Genomic DNA, 24,016 nt, shown 5'->3' with positions numbered 1-24,016 from the left:
CCCTTTTAACCAGTGGAAAAGCTGGCTGGGTCCAAAGCATTAACTCTATCTTCACTCCCAACCCCCAACCCCAATTTTCAATTTATTAATCCCCAATGCTTAATGAATGTTTCAGCCCTTGCTCCCAGAGTAAGAAGTCTAATGTTCTGAGAGCCAATTGTGGTTGCAGAAAGAAAGAACTTAGGATGGGAGTTCTAATGAAGTAGAAATGCACGCCTTATCAAAGGTAATTGATTAAGCTTCATCTCAAAATACCTATGGACCACACAAAAAAGAAAGCTAACAAAAACTGAATTATGGGGGCTTAACGGCAATATGATTTGTGATGGCTCCCTTCTGCCTTGTCATTACAAACAGTTGTTACAAACAGTTATTCTGATGCCTCTTCTTCTGCAGATGATTGCACATGAACATTTAACATTTCTATTTATACTGTATGTCATTAAAGTTGCTCTTGTGGTTCACAATTATATTTGAAGATAGCTCCTTTTGCCGCCCTTCTATACGCTGCAAGTTTGCTCCCTCTTCAATGCCTGGGACAGTTCAACAGAGGCCTCTTTACCAAGCACACAGAGTTGTCTTCAACAATGAAGTGAACCAGTAGCCTTTGCTTGTGTAGAACGCCTTGTGCTCATTAGCATTCCCACGGAGCTTTAGATCAGCTCCAATCCAAGGTCAGATCACATGCACAAAATGGGTTCATAGCTGTGGAAGACAAAGCTCTAGCTGTACTGCCACAACTCATTTGCTGTACTACAGCCTTCATGCTTGGATTGGTTTAAGAATTATAGTTCAATACAGATGAACAATAACTTCTAAAGCAATCTAAGCATTAACAAGGCACAAGTAGGATCACCACTTTGGAGTCAGGAAGCAATTTTCCTCCAGGGCAGGGATCCTGGAGGGTTGTTGTGTTTTGTTTTGTTTTTTGCCATCTTCTGAGAATGAAGCAGGAGTCACTGGGGGTGTAGGGGGGGAAGGAATTTCCTGCATTGTGCAGGAGGTTGGACTAGATGACCCTAGAGGTCCCTTCCAACTCTATGATTCTATGTATTTTAGTATATGCTTACTTCTCTTCATCTTTTCAAAAAACATTTTTTGAGAACCTGATAGTGAGTCTGCTTTCCTTTTAATTTTTGCAAAATACACTGAAACACAGATTTATCACAATTAAGAAAACAGCATTTGGCATATACATTACTTTAGTAAACTACATATTCCTGGAGATCTTTCTGGAATGAATTAGAAAATTAAACAGAGAACGGAGCCTTGTGCACTCACCGTGACGGCTCCTTCTGTTCTGGGTTGAAGGGCATCTTGTCATCAGTGGGTATTGTCGTCACGTGCCCAGGGAGGCAGGACTAAAAATTATCTTCAGCTTCCTGTCTCCCTGGGCGGGAAGCCCAGTTTCGGACTCGCCGAGCTAAAGAGACAGGTAAGTGCATACACAAAGAAACATCAAGCAATAAACACTGCTATAATAATACACTGAACTCCAATAGAAACTGTAACATGTAAAGAACAACAGTGAAAAGGCCCCTCACAGAGAGGCTTAGGATAGATGGCGGACATAGGGAGAGAATTGCCCCGCACTATAACCAGAACAGACTCCCAAATTAAACTGTAAGAACAGGAGGAGATAGGTCTTGGATCCTAATGGGCGGGCAAGATGCCCTTCAACCCAGAACAGAAGGAGCCGTCACGGTGAGTACACAAGGCTCCGTTCTCAGTTCTGGGTGAAGGGCATCTTGTCATCAGTGGGATATCCAAGAGCTCAATGACTGGGAGGGATTAGGACTTATCCAAGACCTGCTGCAGGACCCTTCTACCGAAGGCTGCGTCAGCAGAGGCCATGGTGTCTATTTTGTAATGCTTTATGAATGTAGACGCAGTGGACCAGGTGGCCGCTCTACATATTTCCTCCAGGGAAGCTTGCCTATTATAGGCGGCTGATGTGGCAGCACTTCGCATCGAATGTGCAGTGATGCCTGATGGTGGAGTAATCTTACTGGCCCTGTAGGCCTTGATGATACACTGTCGGACTGCTGTGCTAATTGCAGAGCTAGACATTTTGCATCCCTTGGAGGGACTGGTTAGGGGAATGAACAGGGCGTCGGACTTTCTGAAGGGAGCGGTACACTTGAGGTATATTTTTAGCAACCTCCTCATATCTAAGTGGTGCCACTCCATCTCCTTGGGGTGAGTAGGATTAGGACAAAAAGAAGATAAATGAATCTCCTGTGAACGGTGAAAGGAGGAGTTCACCTTGGGAATAAAGGTAGGATCAGGTCTGAGGACGACTTTGTCTCTATGGAAAATACAAAAACCTGCGTTGGAGGAAAGAGCACTCAGCTCCGACACGCTACGAGCCGAGGTCACAGCTGTGACAAAGATGGTCTTAAGCCTCAGTAACCTTAAAGGAATTTCACTAATTGGCTCGAAAGGGTGGCGTGTTAATGCCGTGAGAACCACGTTTAACCGCCAGGTCGGGAAGCGATGTACTACTGGAGGGCAGGTCTGCCCTACGCCCTTAAGAAAGGTTATGACATGGGAGTGTCTGGATAGAGGTAAGCCACCATCTATTGTGAGTACGGTGGACAAGGCTGCCACCTGCCTTCGTAGAGTGGAGACCTTAAGCCCCATCCAAACTCCTTCCTGAAGGAATTCAAGGACGTTAGGAATACCAGGATAGAGAGGGTCTAAGTGTTTGCATCTACACCAGAGCACAAATGCCCTCCAGGATGTATTATAGATTCTCCTGGTTGATGGGCGTCTGGCCTCGATCATTGTATCTACTACCTGAGCCGTGTATCCTTCTTCTAGAAGGGATCTCCTCTCAATTTCCACGCGGTTAAGCGCAGCCATTGAGGGTCTGGGTGAAACAATGGTCCCTGATTGAGTAGATCCGGTAAGATTGGAAGTTCCCAGGGCGATTGGATCGAGAGTTCCCTTAGGCTGGGAAACCAAGGTCTCCGAGGCCACATAGGAGCAATGAGGATCACGGTTGCCCTTTCCTTTCTGATTTTCCTTATTACCTTCGGTAATAATAGGAATGGGAGGAAAGGCAAACAGTAGTTCCCTCGGCCATGGCGCCGTAAGAGCGTCCATGTCCTTCGCCCTCGGGTGGAAGAACCGGGTGTAAAACCTTGGAAGAAGGTGGTTGATCTCCGAGGCAAAGAGATCCACCTTGGGATGGCCGAACCTCTCCACGACCTGGTGAAAGACTGACCTGTTTAGGGACCACTCTCCCTCATTCAGAACCTGACGACTGAGCCAGTCGGCCTGCAGATTGAGCACACCGCTTACGTGTTCTGCAGAGAGAGACAGTAGTCTGCCTCTCGGTGGAGTCTGGATGATTTTGACCCCCCCTGTTTGTTGATATATGCTTTGGCCGATATGTTGTCTGTTCGGACCAAAACATGTTTGTTTCTCAGTAGGTGTTCGAACCGTTCTAGTGCTAGCCGAATTGCCCTTAGCTCTAGCAGGTTTATGTGAGACTTTCTTTCTGCTAAAGACCAGGATCCCTGGGTCATTAAGTTCTGGCAGGTTGCTCCCCACCCCTCGAGACTTGCGTCCGAGAAAACCTGTATCTGGTTCTCTATCAGGAAGTGTAAACCCTTGTTGAGATGTCTGGGAATGCTCCACCAGAGGAGAGATTGTCGAAAGGTTAGAGGGAGTAAGATCGATTTGTCCTTGCTCTGGGTGATGAGATCTTGGTACGGCCGTAACAGATTCTGAAGTGGTCTGGAGTGGAGTCTGGCCCATGGTACCGAGGTGAGGCACGCCACCATTTTCCCCAACAGTTTGGCCAATGACATGATTCTGCCCTGAGTGGATCTGACAGTGGATTGGACCATTGTCTGTATCTTGGCTATTTTGTCTTGTGGGAGAATTACCCGGTTTCTGTGAGTGTCTATAATGACCCCCAGGTGTTCTAACCTCTGGGTGGGGACTAGATGACTCTTTTCCATGTTCACTAGAAATCCGTGTTTGGAGAGGATGTGAATTACCCTGGAGGTGTGTGTCAATGCTTCCTCTCTGGAATTTGAACAAATCAAAATGTCGTCCAGATAGGGAAAAATTGATATTCCCTCCTGACGCAGAAGTGCCACCAGCGTCACCAAAATTTTTGTGAAGACACGGGGGGCTGACGCCAGTCCAAACAGGAGTGCCCTGAACTGATAATGAGTTCTGTTGTAGAAGAATCTGAGGAACCTGCGATGGGATGGGTGGATGGGTACGTGCATGTACGCTTCCTTCAGGTCCAGTGATGTTAGGAACTGGTCCAACTGAAGGACTTCCAGGATGGAGCGCACTGTCTCCATGCGAAATTTTCTGTACCTGACCCTTCTGTTGAGGTGTTTTAGGTCTAAAATAGACCTCCAGTCCCCATTTTTCTTGGGGACTGTAAAGAAGATGGAATATACTCCTTTTCCCAGTTCCCCCTGTGGGCCTGGCTCTATGGCCTGAATCTGCTGTAAGTGTAGAATGGCTTGAAGTGTTCTTTGATGTTTGTCTGGTCGAAGAGACCTTGGAGAGTTTATGAACTTGTCCTTTGGTATGCTTGTAAATTCTATCAGGTAACCTGATGAAACTATTTGGGACACCCAGGCGTCCGTGTAGGAACGCTCCCACATCTGGTGGAAAAGTAGGAGTCTCCCCCCCACTTCCAGAGAACTGGCGTCACTGCTTGGGGTTCTTGGTGAACTTGTCACCTCTGTTGTTGGCAGACTGTTGATGTCCCTGTGAGGGACGAAAAAATCTGCCGCCCCCTCTACGAAAGGATCCTCTAACGTTGTTATTCCAGGATCCTCTACGGTGCTTGGGCCTAAATGGTGCTAGAGTGTGGGAGGACCTGAAGTTGGGGAAGGAGGATGAGGACTTACCGTCCCTCTTATAGGACCTGGGTAGAACCTTCTTTTTATCTTTGTTTTCAGCTAGAATCTTTTCTAGTCTCTCTCCAAATAGCTTCCCACCTGTGTAAGGATAAGATAAGGTTAAGGTCTTAGTCTTTATCTCATTTTGCCAGGGGCGAATCCAGAGTGCCCTTCTAACGGCAATGTTAGAAGCAGTGGCCCGAGCCGCAAAGGACATGGCGTCCAGAGAGGCGTCTGCCATAAAGGCGGAAGCCTTAAGAAGTCTGTTAAGTCCTTCTGATAGTTTGCGATTGTCTCCTGTATAGAGCTGTATGATCTTTCTGAGCCACACAATGGAGGCTCGTGCCATTATAGAGGTTGCAGCTGAGGCCTGGATGGCCAGGGTCGATGCCTCATGCACCTTTTTTGACAGGATCTCGGCCTTTCGGTCTATTGGATCCTTAATAGTTCCCATGCCATCTTCTGAAGGCAGGTCTGGGGAATGTACAGCCGCTACAGGAGCATCTATGAGGGGGAGCTGAAAAAGGTTCATTGCCTGAGGAACCATGGTGTAGAGTTTTTTGATGTTAGCTGAAAATTGCCTATTTGCAAGAGGCGTATCAAATTCTGTTTGAACCTGAGTTTCGAAAAAATCTGGAAATGGGATTTCCCAGACACGGGGCTTAGTGCTGGGGAAAAATTCCTTTGAACCCTTTTTTCTGGATTTGGGTTTGTTCTCATTGACTGGATCTGGGTCCTCATTAAGATCTAAGGCAATGAGGGCCTTATTTAGTAAGCCCTGGAAATCCTCTGCCAGGAAAAGGCGAGGGTGTTGCTCTTCTAATAGCACGGGGGTGTCTTCGTCCGAATCGAACTCCCCTTCCTCCCTGCTCTCAGTATCGGATACTATGGACATTTGCTCCTCCCTGGAATGGTGGGCCTGTACGGGGGGCTGTGCCTTTAAGGCCGCCTTGGTGCGCCACTGCCGGCTAGAATGAGCCTCCTGATCCCCCTGTCCCTGGGTAGGGGTAGGGGAAATGGTCTGAGATTGGCCTGGGTTCACGGGCTGAATAATAGGGGCAAGAGAATCTCTAAAAGCCTCCATCATCTGGGATTGTCTATCTAAAACCCCATTAAAAAATTCAAGCATTTCCCGTCTCGAAATAGGAGCCTCCGGCTCGTCATGACATACATTACCCCCCTCCTGGGAATCGGCCGTCGGCGGGGCGCTATCAATCCTGGGACTCTTCGGGACCAAAATGGCCGCCGGCGCCATTTCGCGGGCTTCGCTCCTTTTGGCGCCATTCTGAGGCGGCTCCTCCGAGCGCGCCTTCTTTGGTGCCGTCGGCCCCTCAGCGCCTCTAGCCCCGGAGCCTCCGCTCCGACCGCCGACGGTCTCTTTACGGCGACGCCCTGCCGAAGCGACGAGGGCTGAGTCGCGGTTATCCTCGGACAGGAGGTACGAATCAGAGTCTCTCCTGCCGTCTGCCATCTTGCCCAGCGGGGCGAAGTGGGGGCGGAGAGATCAGACAAACGGAGGGAAAAGACGAAGGGATCGATTTGCAGCCGAAGCCGGCAGACACAGAAGGTAAAGTAGACAAAGAAGAAACTTGTGGGGGGAAAAGGAAGGGGTAGCGACAAGAGATTGAGGAAAAAATTAGTCCTACAGACGGAGTTCAGAACGAACGCTGCCGCCCACAACAAGGCAGGACGGAAACTGGGCTTCCCGCCCAGGGAGACAGGAAGCTGAAGATAATTTTTAGTCCTGCCTCCCTGGGCACGTGACGACAATACCCACTGATGACAAGATGCCCTTCACCCAGAACTGACAACATCCTATTTATTATTGATGCAACCAATGAAGCAGGGAGCTGACAGAAATATTACATCTAAAATAGCTATTCTGGCACTTGTTTTTACAATACAGATGAATGCATGTGAACATTCAATATTTCTATTGTATTTCATAAGTTGCTGTCAAGATTACAAGGCTGTCAGATTAGTTTGACAGGTGCAGGTTAGATTACTAGGCTCTAGTAATGATGCAATCAGCCTGGAAAGTCCCTGGAGAGCTAGAGGGAGCTGGCCTGATCCGGTTATGACCAGGAGGCTGATGCAATACAGGAGCCATGTCAGAATGACTAGGCATCTACTGTGATTGGTGGCTGCGTCCATCAGGTGTATATAATGGAGTGGAACTGAAGCTCTGTGTGGGATGCTATGAGCAGAGAGTGTGTAAGAAGTATCTGTATTATATCTTTGCACTGTGAAATAAACTACACTTTTCTAAGTAGCAGAGGACTTTCTGATGGTGTTATCCTGGACAGACTGCCAATCCGCTGGCTTCCGTGTCAGTTGCTCCCACAAAACTCAGTTCACAATTACATTTGAAAAGAGAGCCTTCTGTGCTTCTATAGACTGTAAGTTTGCCATTTTAAACATTGTGGGCTGCCACAAGTATGGCAAATCAAGAAAAGGAAAGCACAAAGAAAAGAAAGGATAAAAGAAATTACAGAAAAAGCAGGTTCACACAAATCCCTCTTCTCACTGACTATGATATCCTATTACTTCCCACATGCCAGATAGGGTCGACTTTGCTAGGAAAAACTGTGTCGTGTGGTTAGACGCTTCGTTGAATCGATTGGGGGTGCGGTGATCCGCCACCGGGACATTTCCTTCCGGCATTCTGAGCTGTTTCGCCCTGGCGGGTGCACCTGTCTAAGTGGGGACAGGACTTGTGGCTCCATGATATCTGGGGCTCTCTACTTTGTTGGTCGCAACAGTAGGAGTGTTGGCGGAAGCAGGGCGGCAGCCCTTGCTCTTTGGTAGTTTGGCATGGGGACTGATCCAGCTGGGAAGAGGTGCTTTTCCTTCCTGTTTTGGGGGATCCCCATAAGGGATCCTGGGAGGGAGCACATCATCATTGCCCAGCTCGGGAGCTGGCTTTGGGTGCTCCACTCCCAGGTAGCGCTGGCGTCACACAGAGATCTGTGTCCTGGCGGGGTCACTTTAGCACTACTCCGGTGCTGTCCCAATCACGTGGTTTGGGCCGTTTATTGATGCTTTCGATCATCGGACAACAGGATGGTTTTCCGATCCCTGGATCCGCCTCCATGTTCCGCCAATGCTCCATCTGTTGTAATCAATAAAGCTGTGTCCATTTAACTTCCCAAAAAGTATGTTGTATGAGTCTTATTTGGTTTAACCTTCCTCTTGGGAGCCTTTTGCCCATGGGACCACAAGTAGGAGCCAGCGTGGTGTAATGGTTAAGAGCGGTGGTTTGGAGCGCTGGACTCTGATCTGATTCCCCACTCCTCCACATGAGTGGCGGAGGCTAATCTGGTAAACTGGATTTGTTTCCCCACTCCTCCACAGGAAGCCTGCTGGGTGACCTTGGGCTAGTCACATTCTCTCCGCCTCACCTACCTCACAGGGTGTCTGTTGTGGGGTGGGGAAGGGAATTGTAAACCAGTTTGATTCTTCCTCAAGTGGTAGAGAAAGTCGGAATATAAAAACCAACTCGTCTTCTTCTATCACAGTGTAGTAGTATATAATTATGGTAGTCATAATCTACAAACACAACAGAAATAACCTCCTGATACCTACTGGTATTTCTTTATCATTAATAGTGCCATCCTAAGCAGAGTCACACCATTTGAAGGCCACTGACTTCAATGTGCTTAAAAGGATGTAACTCTGTTTAGGACTGCACTGTCAGTTTCTCCAAAGCTACTTCTCAGACTCCTCCACTGCAAGCACACAGTCGCCCTCGCAAAGAATGCCTGGATGTCACTGTTCTCGGGGCTTTTCTCCCATAATTATGCCTGCAACCCACAAGCAGCCATCAGTCTCCCAACTGACAGCTCATCTTAGTTCACAGTGTCAGCTGACTAACAAAAACTAATGAAGCAAAAGGTGAGGAGGAGGGAAGTCAAATTCTGCTCCTGGCAAGGAATGCTTCTGGCTCCGTCAGCTGCACATGAGCACGGAATGTGGGAGGGCATTGTTATGAAATGACAGTTGTGAGCAAGAGAAAACATCTACAGACCCAGGCAATTTTCTATTCCACACTGAATTGGTGATAACTATGTATTGCTCTTTCTTTGGAAGCCAACAATTTTCACATTTGGATCATTCAACAGCATACAAAAAAAATCCCCTCACAAACACAATGGCTTTTTATTTTTACTGTGAATGACTTTGTGTAGCACAGAAGCGTTTAGTCTTTACAGGCTTCATTTTACATTTAGACATGATATGCTTCTGTCTACTCACCATAATTTCCAAGCAAAGTGCTAGGCATATTAGTATGCTGCGCGAATACAATTAGTATGCTGCGAGAAAGTGATTAAATGACACAATTTAGGTTTCCCGTGGGCCATAGCGCCCACCCACGGAGGAGTCTACCCGCTGCATCTCTGCATGATTTATGATTATGACTTGACTCGTTCCAAATAGCCTCCCCTTGGGGGCAGGTAACTGTGCCATGTCTCTACGCGAGACATGACTGGATCATTCAACTGCCTGTGATACAAATAATAAGCCTGGGGTATTATTTAATTCATTTATTAAAATGTTTACATGCCATCTCTTGGCCACACTTCCAAGGAAGCATCCAAAATACTGAATTGGCTGGCAGGCAGTAGGTAGGGTACGGCTGCCAGCCCCCAAATCTGGCACTTAGGTAACCACCTTGGGGCATCTAATTATAGAGCTGCCCATAGTGGAGACAGAATTCTATATTCCAGGTGCCACAACAGAGGGGAGGGGCTGTGGCTCAGTGGCAGAGCATCTGCTTAGCATGCAGAAGGTCCCAGGTTCAATCCCTGGCATCTCCAATTAAAGGGACTAGGTCGGTAGGTGATGTGAAAGACCCCTACCTAAGACCCTGGAGAGCTGCTGCCAGTCTGAGTAGACAATACTGACTTTGATGGACTAAGGGTCTGATTCAGTATATGGCAGCTTCATGTGTTCAAATCCTAATACTGGGTGCCTACCACCTTGTTTCAGTTGATGGTGGAACAAGCAGCAGCACCCTTTGTACCTGATCTTAACCAGCGGACAGCTTTGTATGGAAACACAGTCTTTTGGAAGTTATGTTTTTAGTGTGAATTCGTGGAAAGATGTCCAGCAATTGTTCAGGCAATATGCAAAGCTTCACTGGTGCCAGAGCTCAGCCTCGGCAACTGTTTAAATTTTTTAATGCCAGGCCTCTACCATAGATCAGGGGTCTCCAACCTTTTTGAGCCTGAGAGCATCTTGGGATGACACAGCATGGCTTTCATAGTGTGACTGCTGTTGAACAGCAGCAAGCAGCTACTCGTGTGGGAAGTATAATGTCAGAAGGAACCCATGGAAAATTGCAGATCATAGTCCATGAGTGAGGGTTGCTCTGGAAATTGGCAAACAGGGAAACTCACCTGTAATCATCTGTGTGTTTTCTCCAAAATTACACTTGTAAAACACAGAGACCTTTCACACAGGCAGTTCATTTTTATTTACGTGTTTCCCATTATGGAACTCAAATTCCTAAGAGATTTCCTATCCAGGCAATGAGCAGACCCAAGCCAACTTCACTTGCATAAGACTGATGGATCAAATGTCCTTCACATATGGGCTGCAACCCCATAATTCCCTCTTTGTACGTTTTTGGAAACTATCTGGATGGTAGAGAATGACACTCCTTTCCCCAGATGCTGTTTGCCAGAGCTTCTCTGCAATATAATCAAGCTACAGCCTGAGCTTTGCAAGAAATCATCTGTACGTAAGCTGAAAAGCTAAACCACCAATGAGATAACAACAACAAGAAAGAAAGAAAGAAAGAAAGAAAGAAAGAAAGAAAGAAAGAAAGAAAGAAAGAAAGAAAGAAAGAAAGAAAGAAAGAAAGAAAGAAAGAAAGAAAGAAAGAAAGAAGCCGCTATATTCATCACAATGATTAAAAGTAAGGTAATGTCTGTGATTTTATTAATTAATCTTGAACATTCCTGGCTGCTTTTATCCACTAGAACAGGAAGGCAGCTCAAAGTTTTTAGTATCTCTTTAGTAATGTTATATGAATAAATGTAAGCATGCAATACATCAATGTCAACTTTTGTTGACAATTCTTTTTTTCAAGGTACGAAGAAGCAGGTACTTCTGAATCAAAGTGGTAATGGGGTATGGCCTGATTTGGAATTTTCAAGCCTCAGAAATCTGCTATGTATGCAAAACTCCTCTTCCATATAAAATATTCTAATCGCTCTAGCAGTAAAAGGAAATAGATAGTTGGCAACAATAGCTACACTTCAGATAGTGCCTTGTTCTGTTTGTAAACTAATCAATTAGATTTTGGCAACTTTCCCAAAGCCGACAATTATTTTCATTCCAAAAAATGTTAAGTCTTTTGAAACGCTGCAGTTTTAAGTCTTTTGCAACCGTGCAGCCAGTTCCTCAAGCACTCCCATATGCCACAGATCTAATTCTGCTGTTCAGCTACTTAGGCCCCATACAAGTTAACTGCTGTGTTATGGAAATATCACCACAATAAAAGACTATGCATAGGGATAAGGAAGGGGAACTATTTTGATATGACACTTTCTCTACAACATAACTTCCACAGAAATGCCTAGAGGAAGGACTAAATTACATTCATTAAAAGCATTTCTTGAACGCCACCAAAAAATAATATTCTTCCAAATGCAAGAAAATTCAAGCCGTGGCATGGTCAACGAAACTGCCACTTAACAGAATTTAACGTTTGGCAAAAGTGGAGGTATCACATGTTCATCAAATCATCTATGACTCCAAATACAAACAAAAATTAAAACACTGATCAGTTCTAATAAGCGCAGAGATTAAAAAGCACAATTATAATTATATTCACGTATTTATATGGTGCCATCAATGTCCATGGTGCTTTCATTATACATACCTACAGCACTATAGTTTGTAGGTATGTACAATGTCCAGGTTTGATAAACCCGGACATGTCCAGGTTTGATAAACCCGAACCCGAAAAATGCTGAGAAATACTGAAAAAATTGGTGCACACCCCTAGTAGTTTGTGTGGGGGCTGCAGGGAGAATTCCACCTGCCACCACATGATGCCCTCTGTAAGGCACTCAGAGGCAGTACAAGAGGCAGTACCTGGATGGCCCAGGCTAGCCTGATCTCATCGTATCTCAGAAGCTAAGCAGGGTTGGTCCTGACTAGTACTTGGATGGGAAACTACCAAGGAATACCAGAGAAATATGCAGAGAAAGACAATGGCAAACCACCTCTGTTAGTCTCTGGCCTTGAAAACCCTACTGGGTTGCCATAAGTCAGCTGCGACTTGACAGCACTTTACACACACACACACACAGCACAATAGATGTATATTTATTAATTTATTTTATTAAAATATTTATAAACTGCATTTTGATACAAAACCTTCAAAGCAGATTATTTATAGTAAAATGACAACTACATATTCTATTCAAATATGACACAACAGAACCACAAAACATCAATGCATGGCACTTTACTTGGTTTCATATTTTAAAAGTGAGAAAGAGGCAGGTTGCTGCCCCCAGGCAGCTGCCAGTCTATTTTTCAATAGTGGGAAAGACCACAGAGGAAGTGGAAAGGATGACAAGGTGGAAAGAGACAAGGGTGGCAAGGGATGGATGCAAGTGAATGCAGTCACAAGTACTGAGGACAGGTTATAGCTGAGGATGGAAATTAAATAGATAATAACAAAAGCTGCATGGGAAAGTGAGTTTTTTGAAGATGGACATGAAGGAGAGAAGAAGTTACCTCACGCATCTTCAGGGAATGAATTCCAGGCAATAAGATCAACTAGAGAGAATGAGCAGTCATGTAAGTGAGAAAGGGACCTTCAGGGTGATTGAGGATGATAAAGTTAAGAAACTGGAAGAGGTTTGCAGAGGAACATAAACAAGAAAAGAGCTTCCACTCTTATTTCTACAATCTAAAGAATTACTAGCAGAGCCAGGCTGATGTTGTGGTTAGAGCATTGGACCAGGGAAACCTGGTTTCAAATCAGCAGTGGTGTGTAGGGGTGTGCACATCAATATGCCAAATTAAACTGAATTAAACCTATATGCTGGGCTACAGCTTGGGGCTTAGCTTCCCCTGCCCTGTGTCCTCTGTGATCGCGTTCCCCCTTCTCCGGACTCCGGAGAAGGGGGACAGTGCAGATTTCTTTCAGGTGTGCACCACCAGCCTTATCCAGACCCCAGTGAAGGGGGGCAGCGTGGATCTGAAAGATCCCATTTTGGGGGTCTGATTTTTTTCGGGCTCAGGTTTATTAACCTGAAATTTTTTTTAAAAGCCAGGTTTTCCGGATTTTTCAAAAATGTCCAGGTTTGATAAACCCGAACCTGAAAAATACTGAAAAAATTGGTGCACACCCCTAGTAGCTTGTGGGGGGCTGCAGGGAGAATTCCACCTGCCACCACATGATGCCCTCTGTAAGGTACTCAGAGGTGGTACAAGAGGCACCAGGGCTGCAACACCATACAGGCATGCAGCTACTGAACAGACAACAGAACCCCATGTGGGCAAAGTTGCCAGGCTGGGTTGTGCTATCCACTCAGCAGTTGTGCACCTACACTTCTGGCACTGCCTCCTTGTGACCTGATGTAAGGGAACCCCATCCTCATCCATCTTCAGTGGTGGAAGCTGCAACCTTCTCTGTAATCCAGCACATGAGCAACTGCTAATTCAAATACTAGATAAACACTGAATCTCACTAGGTGATCTCAGCCTAACCAACCTCAGAGAGTTGTTATGAGGCTAAAACAAGGAGAAGATACACTGTGTACCTCACCCTGCATTCCTTGGAGGAAAGGCAGGGATAAAATGTGATAGATGGTAGACGGTGGCAGTAGCTATACACAGTAAAATGTTATAGTGCAGACAGTAAAGGGGGCAATCTTAGATACATAATCAAATGCCAGTATGTTAGACCACTTACGGTATTAATTCCTATAAGAGAACTTATCTAAAACTATCCCTTTAATCACTGGTGACAACCATTACACAATTTCAGATGGAGTTATTGCTCTGCCAAGTTTCTCCTTTAGATTACTCAAATCAAGAAGGGAAAACAAAAATAATTCCAGTGGTACAAGGTCATGCACAATGAGCCTAACCTTGGACCCATTCTCGGGACAATGTGGCCTTCTGTACACACGCAAATACAAACTCTAGCAGCAAGAGAACTGTTTTGCTATTAAACAATCCCACACCACTGGGGTGCATGTTGGTCGCATGTTATTTGGGCAGGAAAGACACATACACTTTGCCACACATGCACAGTTGTGTTATTCACAGACGCTCACCAGCAACATGGGATCACACCATCTGCTGGTTTCAACAAACCACCGACGGGCTCTACCCCTTCCACTAAAAACCATGCCCTCACAATGCCATAAGATGTGCTTCATTCTTTTGTTCTTACTGTCCTCCACTTCTGAAGCTCAACCCCTTCACTTCTACCCAAGGACTCTAAGCTTGCCTCACATCCTTCCTGTCTCCCCCTCCTTGTTGCTTAGGGAACAGCTGATACAAATGCTAGTGCTGTAATTATCACTAACCCCAAGAGACCTGTTTCTACAAATTTTACAGCAATTCAATTCTGAAAGTCAGACGGCATCTGGCTCCTGTCTTAGAGCATCCAGAAATGCACTCCGAACACCCCAAAAGTTTGAAGAGCTTTAATCCACAATCAATCAATTTTGCCATCAGGATTTACCTCACACTATTTAACTGGAGTCTTTTCTATCATTGAATTCTTGAGTGACCCGCCAGTGTTACCATTATATTCCTAAATGCACTGTGTGGACACCCTGAAACACCATTTTCCTCTGTTTGTATTTTAAAGATACAAGTTGTGAACAAACTTGAAGGAGCCGTATGTGCGTATCGTAGCAATCTCCAACCAAAGATAGATAGGATAAACGCACACCCTTGTGGTGATATTAATACTGATGGGCGAGTTCCTACAGGCTCAATAAGTAATGAGCTCATCTCATTCAAGTTAATTTGGGGTCAGTGAGATTAAGGACCAAATTAAAGTTGGGCTCCATTCTAAGTTCTAGCTATTATGCTCTTTATACATGTTTTAAAACTGCTGAGTCATGGCCTTTTTTTTTTTTTTTTTTTGCCGTCAAGTCAGTTGACTTTTGACGACCCTGTAGGGTTTTCGAAGCAAGAGATGTTTGGAGGTGGTTTGTCACTGACCGCCTCTGCGTCATGCCCTTGTTTCTTGGAGGTCTCCCATCCAAATACTTGCCAGGGTCAAGGCTGAGAGTCTGTGACTTGGCAAAGGTCACCTAGCAAGCTTCCATGACAGGGTAGGGATTCACACCTGGGTTTCCTCAGATCCTAGTTCAACACCTTATCCACTATACCACTGGTTCTCTTCATCGCCTTTGGTTAGAAAATATTACCACTATCCAATGCTACCCTCCCAAAAATACAAACACTAACATTTGTCTTACACTAACAAATAATATAAATTGTTTCAGATGTGGGTAGATTAGATATAGGTTAATATCAGGTTGCTAACAGTGGATGGGGGCAATTTCACCCCCCTTTCTACTGCAGACCCTCCGATTATATGGTGCATCAAAGAAGATTTTCAGGACTAGCAGCAATCTGCTGGTGGAAAGGGAAGGAAGAGAACACCGTTCTGCCAAAACTTTCTGCCAACTTCTCCACTGGATCCAACTTGACATCTGATGTGAAAGACAACCCCCCCATAAACATAGTCTGCCTAGTAAATGTTGTGATATGACATCACCCCATGGGTCAGTATTGACTCAGTGCTTACACGGGGGACTACCTTTACCTCTTTAAATAATAAGCAAACCCTGGATGAAGACTGTAGCTTGTCCGATCAGATCAATTTCTCACAAGCTTACTGTGGACGACAACACAGGTTTAATTTTTGTTCTTTTTCTTTTTTAAGGCAGCATGGAAAAGTATACCACAGTCTACAATGGGGGGGGGGGGCAAATAAGTCTATGCAAACTGTAAATTGCTAGGTGGAGGGTGCCTGCACAGAACAAACACTGTAATGTACAATCATGTGCTTAATATTTCTAAACATCCTTCCCTCTACCTACATTGACTCCTTTATCTAAACAAGCCAACATAGTAGCCCAGGTAAGCATATGGAATGCCTTTGATTTATTCCACATTGTGTTGCCCTTTGTAAATACATGATCTTATCACCAAGTTGTTAAATTCAATTATCACCAACTTTGCTCCATGTTGCTGTTTTTAAAGTATTAAGTACAGGCCATTACCCGAAAAGACCTACTCAGTAAGTAAGGAGAGAGAGAGATTGCCCGATTGTACTTTCTGTAATTTTATTCTAAATCACTTTAATCAAGGAATCAATACTCTGTTAAACACATGAGTTTAGCAGAATGTCTTTATAACAAAAGCAAGTAATACTAAAGTTGCATCACTTGGTATGTGTGGTTTTTTCCTGCAATTTCAAACTGACCCCTGGTTTTAACTAGATAGTAGACCATCTCCTAAATTTGTCAATGGTTCAATTAAAGAAAATAACGGGGTCACTGTTGGGTCTGCATCACTGTCATTATGCCATCGATCTCTCAGAATCAAGGCAGACCAGTAGAGGGGGTTTCCCTCCCCCTTAAGATTTCTTTCCGTCTAGAATTATTGGGAGAGGCTGCCTTCTAGTTGAATTGAATTTCCCTTTAATCTGCTCCTTGAGCTGCTGGATAGATGCAGTCTTAAAAAATTCAGGATATCAGTGTAATTGTAAATTGATCTGTCTCTTTGGGAAAAGGCCAAGAGTGTTCTCCACCAGTAAGAAGACTGAATCTGTGCAAGTTCTACACACACACACACACACACACACACACACACCTCAAACAATTAATGCACTTTTGTTGTTGTTTCTGAACCTCTGTTAATATGAAACATTCTGAAATAACGGTGTCACCTTTCTGGTGATTTGTTCCTAACACGATTAGAAAACTGATGTTTCCAATTTTGAGAAACTGCAAGTCCATAAATCTTTGACATCTTTGGGTCTCAAAAGGGCTAGAGCATCTCTGAAACTGGAAGTGTTTTACTTCTTTTCTTTTTTAAAAAAATGCATCACTGTCACTAACCTAGCATTAACAGCAGTAGATCAACGTAGCACCAACACACATATAAAAAGACTTATTTTTATTGAAAAGTTAAGAACAAACAGCAGCCAACTGCTCAATCTTTGAAATCAGACACATTGCTTGTTAGTGCCAGCATCAAGGAAATAATCTGTCTGGTGTGCTGCTGAATCCATATAGCCTATTTGCCATGGGCTCTTCAGTTATGAGACCTGGCAACCCTCGGATTATTTCACCTAATCCATCATTAGCTTTCACATGTCCTAATACACCACACAATGAACTGAATTTTACAAACACCAACTCCTAATCCATGATGACTTCAGAATTCATTCTGTGCCAATTTAGATGGAAATGCATGCAGGATCTCATCTTTTCTCTGTACATTTTTTTAATGTTCTTAGGACATTGTCAAGCAATGGTATTATCTCTCCCTCCCTTCTCAATCATTAAGTATGTACTCTTGTTAACGCAGGAGTACAGAAAGACGAGAAAACAACAGAAAGGTTAAATAACCACAGTACAACCGGGAAAGCCATCTGTCATTAAATTGTGCAAAATGAGATTCTCCAGTTCTCCAACAAAAATAATCCCAGAGACATGTATTAGCAAAGAGTCTCAACAGTCAATATGAAACGCAATTAAAATAGTAATATGCCGTTCTCATTCACTTACCCGTCTTCCACAAATACACGGATGAAGTTTCAAATTCACTTTGCGCCTTAGCTCCTTGGATTCCAAACAGAAGAACCACAAGAACTCCAATATACTTGCTTAGAAGAGCAGATGCCCCTGGACCACCGGATAAAGCTGTGCTCTTCTCTTTCAGCCCCATGCCTTCCAGAAGCCTGCTCCAGTGTCAGAATCTGCAGTACAATGGCTAGCCCTGGTGGTGTGAGCAAGCCCTCCCCCCTTCAGAATTTCTTCATAGGGAGGGCAGAATGGAAATCGCTTTCCAGCTATTGTGCATGCCAGTTGAAAAGGAAAAACTGTTTAACATCAGGGAACAATAGAGCTCTTGCTTGCTGCTGTTACTGCTGCCGCCGCCGCTGTTTCAGCTGCTGCGGCTGCTGGTGCTGTGGTTGTTACTCCACTCTCCCCCATTCAGTGGTTAGTAGCAGCTTCCATCAGCTGAGAGAGACAGCTGTCCACAGGGGGCTCCAGCTGACTGAGCAGGTTATCTTGGTCTGGGAGGCAGCAGCAGTCACTTACACCAGCTGGAGAGAGAGAGAGAGAGAGAGCGAGGAGGAGGAGGAGGAGGAGGAGGAGCAGGGGGGAAGAAACACAAATAACCAAATGCTGTCATCAGATGCATGCTACCAAGTGCAAAATGATACGTACCCCACTAAGATGTTTTAAACATAATTACTGAGAATGTCTGAGACACGTAAAGCAGTACAACTATTCAGCATTATTTCCCTGTTCTTTTAAAGCAAGTTGCCTGCATGTAATCTTGACTTAGTTCGAGCTGACACAGTGCAAAATGGAATACTGACGAGATGCTTTATTTTGAAAACAGCAAGTGAGGTGAAAGAATGGCAGTTGCACATAATCAAAATGCTCATAAACTGACCACTTAGTGAAGAATAACAAAAGCATTTAGACATGCATTCGATTAAATCTCCCCTTTAAGATTCAAATAATAAGAGATATATAGTTCCACAGTTTTTTGGGGGGGGGGTTAAGTCTCCTAATCTACATACTTTCCTATTACTCGCATATTTGGGTATGAGCTGGGCAGGGGAGAAAAAAACTCCTTGCCGTTTAATTAACATAACTGCATATCTTAAAGAGGAAGCAGAGCTGCAATTCTAAAAATCTGTATCTATCAAAAAGGTCTTCAAGTCAACTTGCATCTGTCAGCATTCCAGCGTACACTTGAATAATTATTACGATCACAAAATGTAAACTCCAACTCAAAGTGGGTTTGGGTGCAATTATCACTGTTTGTAAACATGAAATTAGGGTTACTGAATAGCTTCTGGTCTCAACGTGAACAGGCTGTACTAGGCTGAAAAGAATGTAGAACAAGGGTCCGAAGTGACAAAGGTTCACATCTTTTTGATCACAGAGTGTTATTTTAAAATTCACCCCAATGAACTGGAACAAAAGACTGCACTGGCTAATGTTTTCTACATATCGAGGAACGGGAGGGCACAGGAAGCACTCTCAGAAGAACTATTGTAAGATGCTGAGAAAGGGGGGGGATTTCCACCAAAATACATTCTAGAAACACAGCAACTGGAGAGTTTTAAATGATGAAGCTACTGTTTGTTGAAAGAGAAAACCTTCACCCATCCTCTCTTGGGAAACCTGTCATTTCACAGAACTATCCCAGACTCCCGTTTCTTCAGCATGCACAGGGCTTAAAAGCAGCCTTGATCAAATAATTCCCAAGTCCTCATCTGTTTAAATATTCTGACATCAGAGCAAATTAGCAATGTTGAAGGTTGCAAATTTGTCTTTGTTTACTTTCCACTCTGTTACGGCTCTAAGAGGGAATTAAAGGCTCAGGAAGCCCTAGCACTGTGAGGTTGTGATTAAGAGAGATAAGCAAGGGGGGATTACTGTTCCTCAGCTGTTGAAAAAGAGGCAACAATCAGGAGATTATAGGTTGATAAGCGATACACAGAAACCCATGAGCCTAACAAATTTATAGCTTCCTGACAGAACCCACAGCAGAAGCTAAGGTATGGCAAACTCACAGAGATGCACTTCAACCATTTAATATTCATTTACAGCTCTGCTCATTTTATTACTGGTGTGACCAAGCACTGACCATTCTGGACACAGCTTCTAAGAATCCAGAAACTTGATGCAAATGTTTATTTGGGGGAATCCCCCCGATTGATCTCTCTAAATTAATAAAGCCTGCTGTTTTGAACTTACATAAAAAACACTTCTCAAATTCACAAATCAAACCCGAATGGCCAGTTCCTTAAAAAAAAAAAAAAACTTGGATCACTGAACATACAAATATGCAAAGATGAGATTTGCCACGACTATTCATTCTGGATCGCTGTTATGCCGGTTACACTACTTTGATTCAGAGAAAGCTTTTGAACTGAAGAGCAAAGAAGTGTCTCACAGCAGGGAATTGTGAACTAGGAGGCGGTTGTAGTGTTCAAGGAGTTTTATGAGTTACAAGGAGGAGAAAGGCAGATTGAAAAATGTTTTAATAGCTAAAGGTGACACAGGGATTGACAGTTCAAGCAATGCCATATCATTGCATGTCCTTGATCCAAAAGAAAGTATGTTGAGTTCTACATGTTCAGCCTCCTGAAAGCAGCCTAGCATCCACAAGATAGTGTCCAAAAACTGGGGCACCAAAATTGAGGAGCCTTAGTTGGAAAGGAAATATGGAAAGGCTTATGTGTATTCAATGTAGCCCATGTGTGACTTTTTGGGTGGCAACCTATGCTTTAGTGATTTATGTAAATAAAATACCTTTCTGTACTTTAAAGACAGCAAATTATACTAAGGATTGTGTTTAGGCAAAACCAGCCAGGACACTTTTCAGAATGAGATAATGACATAAGACAAGGCCTGCTAAATCATACCAATAGGTCCGTCTAATCCAGTATCTGGTCTTCCACAGTGGTCGATGAAATGCAAGGGACATGATCTAAAACTGTCACTGGCAGATGCCCCCCAACAACTGACTCTAAACACGATTTTGTCCAATCCTCTTCTAAAGCCACCTACATTAGTGGCCAGAACTAAATCATGTGTCCATGAGTTCCACAAGTCCATTACAAAATTCTTTTTTGAATCCTGAATCTACTCTCTATCAACCGATGCTCCTGAACTCAGTATTTTGGGACAAAGAGGGGGGAAATTCTCCCTATCCACTTTTTCCACACAAAGTATAATTTTATAAACCTCTATCTTGTTCCCCATTAGTAATCTTTTTTTTCTAAACTGAAAAATCTCAGACTCTTTTAAGACTTTCCTCATATGGAAGGTGCTTGATCTAATTTTGACACCTTTTCCATTTACTCAGTAAATAGTAAATAGTAATTTAACTTTATATTAATGCTAAGGTAACATACACTGTGTATATTTAGTCATACAAACACATATGTAGAAATCCAGAAAATATCCTGGCTGGAAAGCTGCTACCATACTGATAATTTGCTAGTTACCCAAATCTGATGCAGGTGAATTGAGAATTACTTTACCTTATAAAATCCATAAAATGCCCATGATATTTACTAAAACAACAAGAGTAACCAAATACTCAGTGCTCAAATGGAGAAATCAGATGTTACTGATAAATGTCCCAATCATTATTCTCACAATGTTTATTTGCATAGAAGATTGCTATTGGTCAGAATATATAATTTGAATGGGAGTGCTGTGAGCATGTCATAAGTTCCTACTAACTAATAAATGTAGCCCATAGTGATACAAAACACCTATATTAGTGATGAGCCTAAAGGAGAGGAAAGATATTTCATGAATATACTTGCTCCTACTACAATATGCACAAATACTTTTTTGGCAATTTTTACATTTCTTTGTGGAAGAGTACATCCAATTGTTTACAAGGGAATAGAGCTAGATGGAAATGTAGCCAGCCCAATGTTTCCTTGGCCCAGTCAACCCAGGCTTCTTTGTCTAAGTAGGACAGAACATCAGTGCACATGTACATTTAGATATGTACACTACTGAAAGTAAGGTAGTGCTGAAGGGTAATACCCACATCTAGAGGAGCATCCAAATGCAGATTTCTTTGGCCCGTACTGTATTGCTTTTATTAAATATGCATTTGGATATGCACCTGAATGCACACCTCTGTACACATACTGCCTGTCACCAACAGCAGGCTTTAGCTGTCGATATTTTTGTTCTGTTTTATACTGCATTACTTAATTGCCATTAAAGTCTGGTCACATTCCAAAACCCAATTCTGAAGCTAGGTAAAAAAATCAATCAATCTCTCTCTCTTTCACTTGATGGTCAGAAACCTGCTTATTGATATATGAAACTTGGGGTTCCCTATTATCTGGCACTCTCAGCAACTCACCCTGGTAAAGTGCTAAAGCTACTTTAAGAACCTTCCTCTCTTGCTAGACAACCTCTAGAATGTGGACCATCACCTCTGCCTATCAAACTAAAGCTCTGGTCATTTGTCACTATGGTCATTTGGTGATGCTTAGTTTGAGTTACCTTCCTGTGCTTTATCTCCTATAACTGGATGCCTTAATTGTTTCTCATAGGCTAAAAAATACCAGTCAATTAAAAATGTACAATTTCAGTCCACCCAGAATGCATAAATTTGCCTCTCTTTTCAGTCCAAAAGTAAAAGGAAGAAGATTAGAGCAAGCTGTTTACTTACAATGGGATTGAAACCGGTAGCTCTCATTCCATGAAGGTAACATAAGAAATTTTGTTATTAATCGATATAGCACTTGTAACGCACAGGTGGCTTTATAATCGCTATCTTTTTCACCCTCTCAATAACTCTAGCAACTAGGCCACTCTCATTTATTCAATAAGAGACTGAGTGAAAGCAACATGTCAGTGAATCAATAGCTCAGTAAATATTTTAACAAATTCACATTAACACACCGCTCTCTAGGAATTGAACACTATAAACCAAAAGACATCGGCACAATAAGAGGTCACCACGATTACACGCTATTTTGGGGGGAATAAAACCCAAATGTGTCCAATGCTAGCTCTGTTATCCACAGATACCACTAGTTTCACTGACACCTAAGAGATAACTGCTGCGTTGTAACATTCTAAGGTCTGTAAAGCTACTCAATGGCGGGCGGCATCCACTCACCCACACTCAGAAATTTTCTGATACTATTCTCCATTTCTGCAGTCTCACCCAAACCCTGTAAAGATCATTCCTAGGGTCATGTGATCTGTGTAGAGGAATAGCTATGTGGGTTGGAGGGCTGTAGTACAAAACGACAAGAAGGGGAAACTGACCTCTTTCCTTGGTGGAGCAGGGCTTGTGAAAGGTGGAAGAATGATTTCATCCCCTTGTCTTTTTTCACTTCAGCCCCCACCCCTCAACACACACCTGTGTGGCTGTTCCTTTCTGGGAAGCAACACATTCTGATGCAGAATACTGATCTAAACCAGGAGTTGTCTTTTTGATTTTAATTTCACACAGAATTATGCCATTTTCAGCACTAGTTTTGATTGGTGAGAAGACTGATGAAAAGTACTAGCATGACTAATGCTGGCACAATTCTTTTGGGGTTCCAGTTCATCACAAAGGCACAGCTAAGGGATCATCAGACCCTCCTACCAGGAAGATTAAGGTTCAGAGAACTCATTAACAAAGCATCATGTGATTTGAAACATTAGGTTTGTACCACATACCCAATGGTCAGTTCTTTCAGGAAAATATACCTTCTTTACTTATGCTACCTCTTCTGAACATAAGAACTGGTTGCAGCACATTTCACTGTATGCTTTACTTGATAACCCAGTCATCAGGTTACAGCAGTTTCTTTCTCCCCTTCTTTTCCCCCTCCCCCTCTGCTCCCTGCAGGGTTGTTATGTGTGAGCTATAGAGAAGAGTTGTCTTTTTACATTCTCCTTGAGAGAGCCAGACATGGCAAATCAGCTTCCAAGCCACAGAGATCATGCTTCTTGGAACCTCATTTGGAGATTAATCCTGAAAGTAATATGTTTTGGGACTACAATGGGATGTATATATATATCCTTCCAAATGCTCTTCAAAAAACGGAAACACAGTAGATGAAGTCAGCCAATGGGCCCTTAGGTCAAGAAAGATCACATTCTCTAGTTAATTCCCACATAAAAATTATAATAACCATTCTAGAATCCACCATGTTTCAATGACTTTATGTAAGCATAATGACTTTGTACACAAACAGGCATCGTGTATTCTTGCAACCGATGAAAAAGACCCACTGAAGAAGGTATAAAACAAACAAAAAACCCTATGGTGTAACGTGAGCCACACACGTGTGCAGAAAGACACGGCTCCTTTACTTAATGCAAGAATTTGATAATACTGAATTAATTCATAAATAA

General features: G+C 43.4%; 1 protein-coding gene and 1 non-coding gene across 3 annotated transcripts in view; one reads left to right on the top strand and one right to left on the bottom strand.

The window, feature by feature from the left end:
* Positions 1 to 18,198, bottom strand: part of THSD7A (thrombospondin type 1 domain containing 7A) — a 282,025-nt gene extending 263,827 nt beyond the window's left edge. For both annotated transcript variants that reach the window (XM_056857536.1, XM_056857537.1), the window contains exon 1: positions 17,666 to 18,198. In XM_056857536.1, coding sequence (XP_056713514.1) covers positions 17,666 to 17,825 — 160 coding nt within the window. In that variant the 5' untranslated portion in view covers positions 17,826 to 18,198. The remainder of the gene's footprint in view (positions 1 to 17,665) is intronic.
* On the top strand, positions 9,623 to 9,694 carry TRNAA-AGC (transfer RNA alanine (anticodon AGC)). The gene has a single exon. It is a non-coding gene; the product is annotated as a tRNA-Ala (tRNA).
* Positions 18,199 to 24,016: the final 5,818 nt, after the last annotated feature.

This window comes from Euleptes europaea, chromosome 11, assembly GCF_029931775.1.
Source record: "Euleptes europaea isolate rEulEur1 chromosome 11, rEulEur1.hap1, whole genome shotgun sequence".
NCBI classification, from domain to species: Eukaryota; Metazoa; Chordata; class Lepidosauria; order Squamata; family Sphaerodactylidae; genus Euleptes; species Euleptes europaea.
Note: the sequence above shows the minus strand (reverse complement) of the source record. Positions and strands in the feature narration are given on the sequence as shown.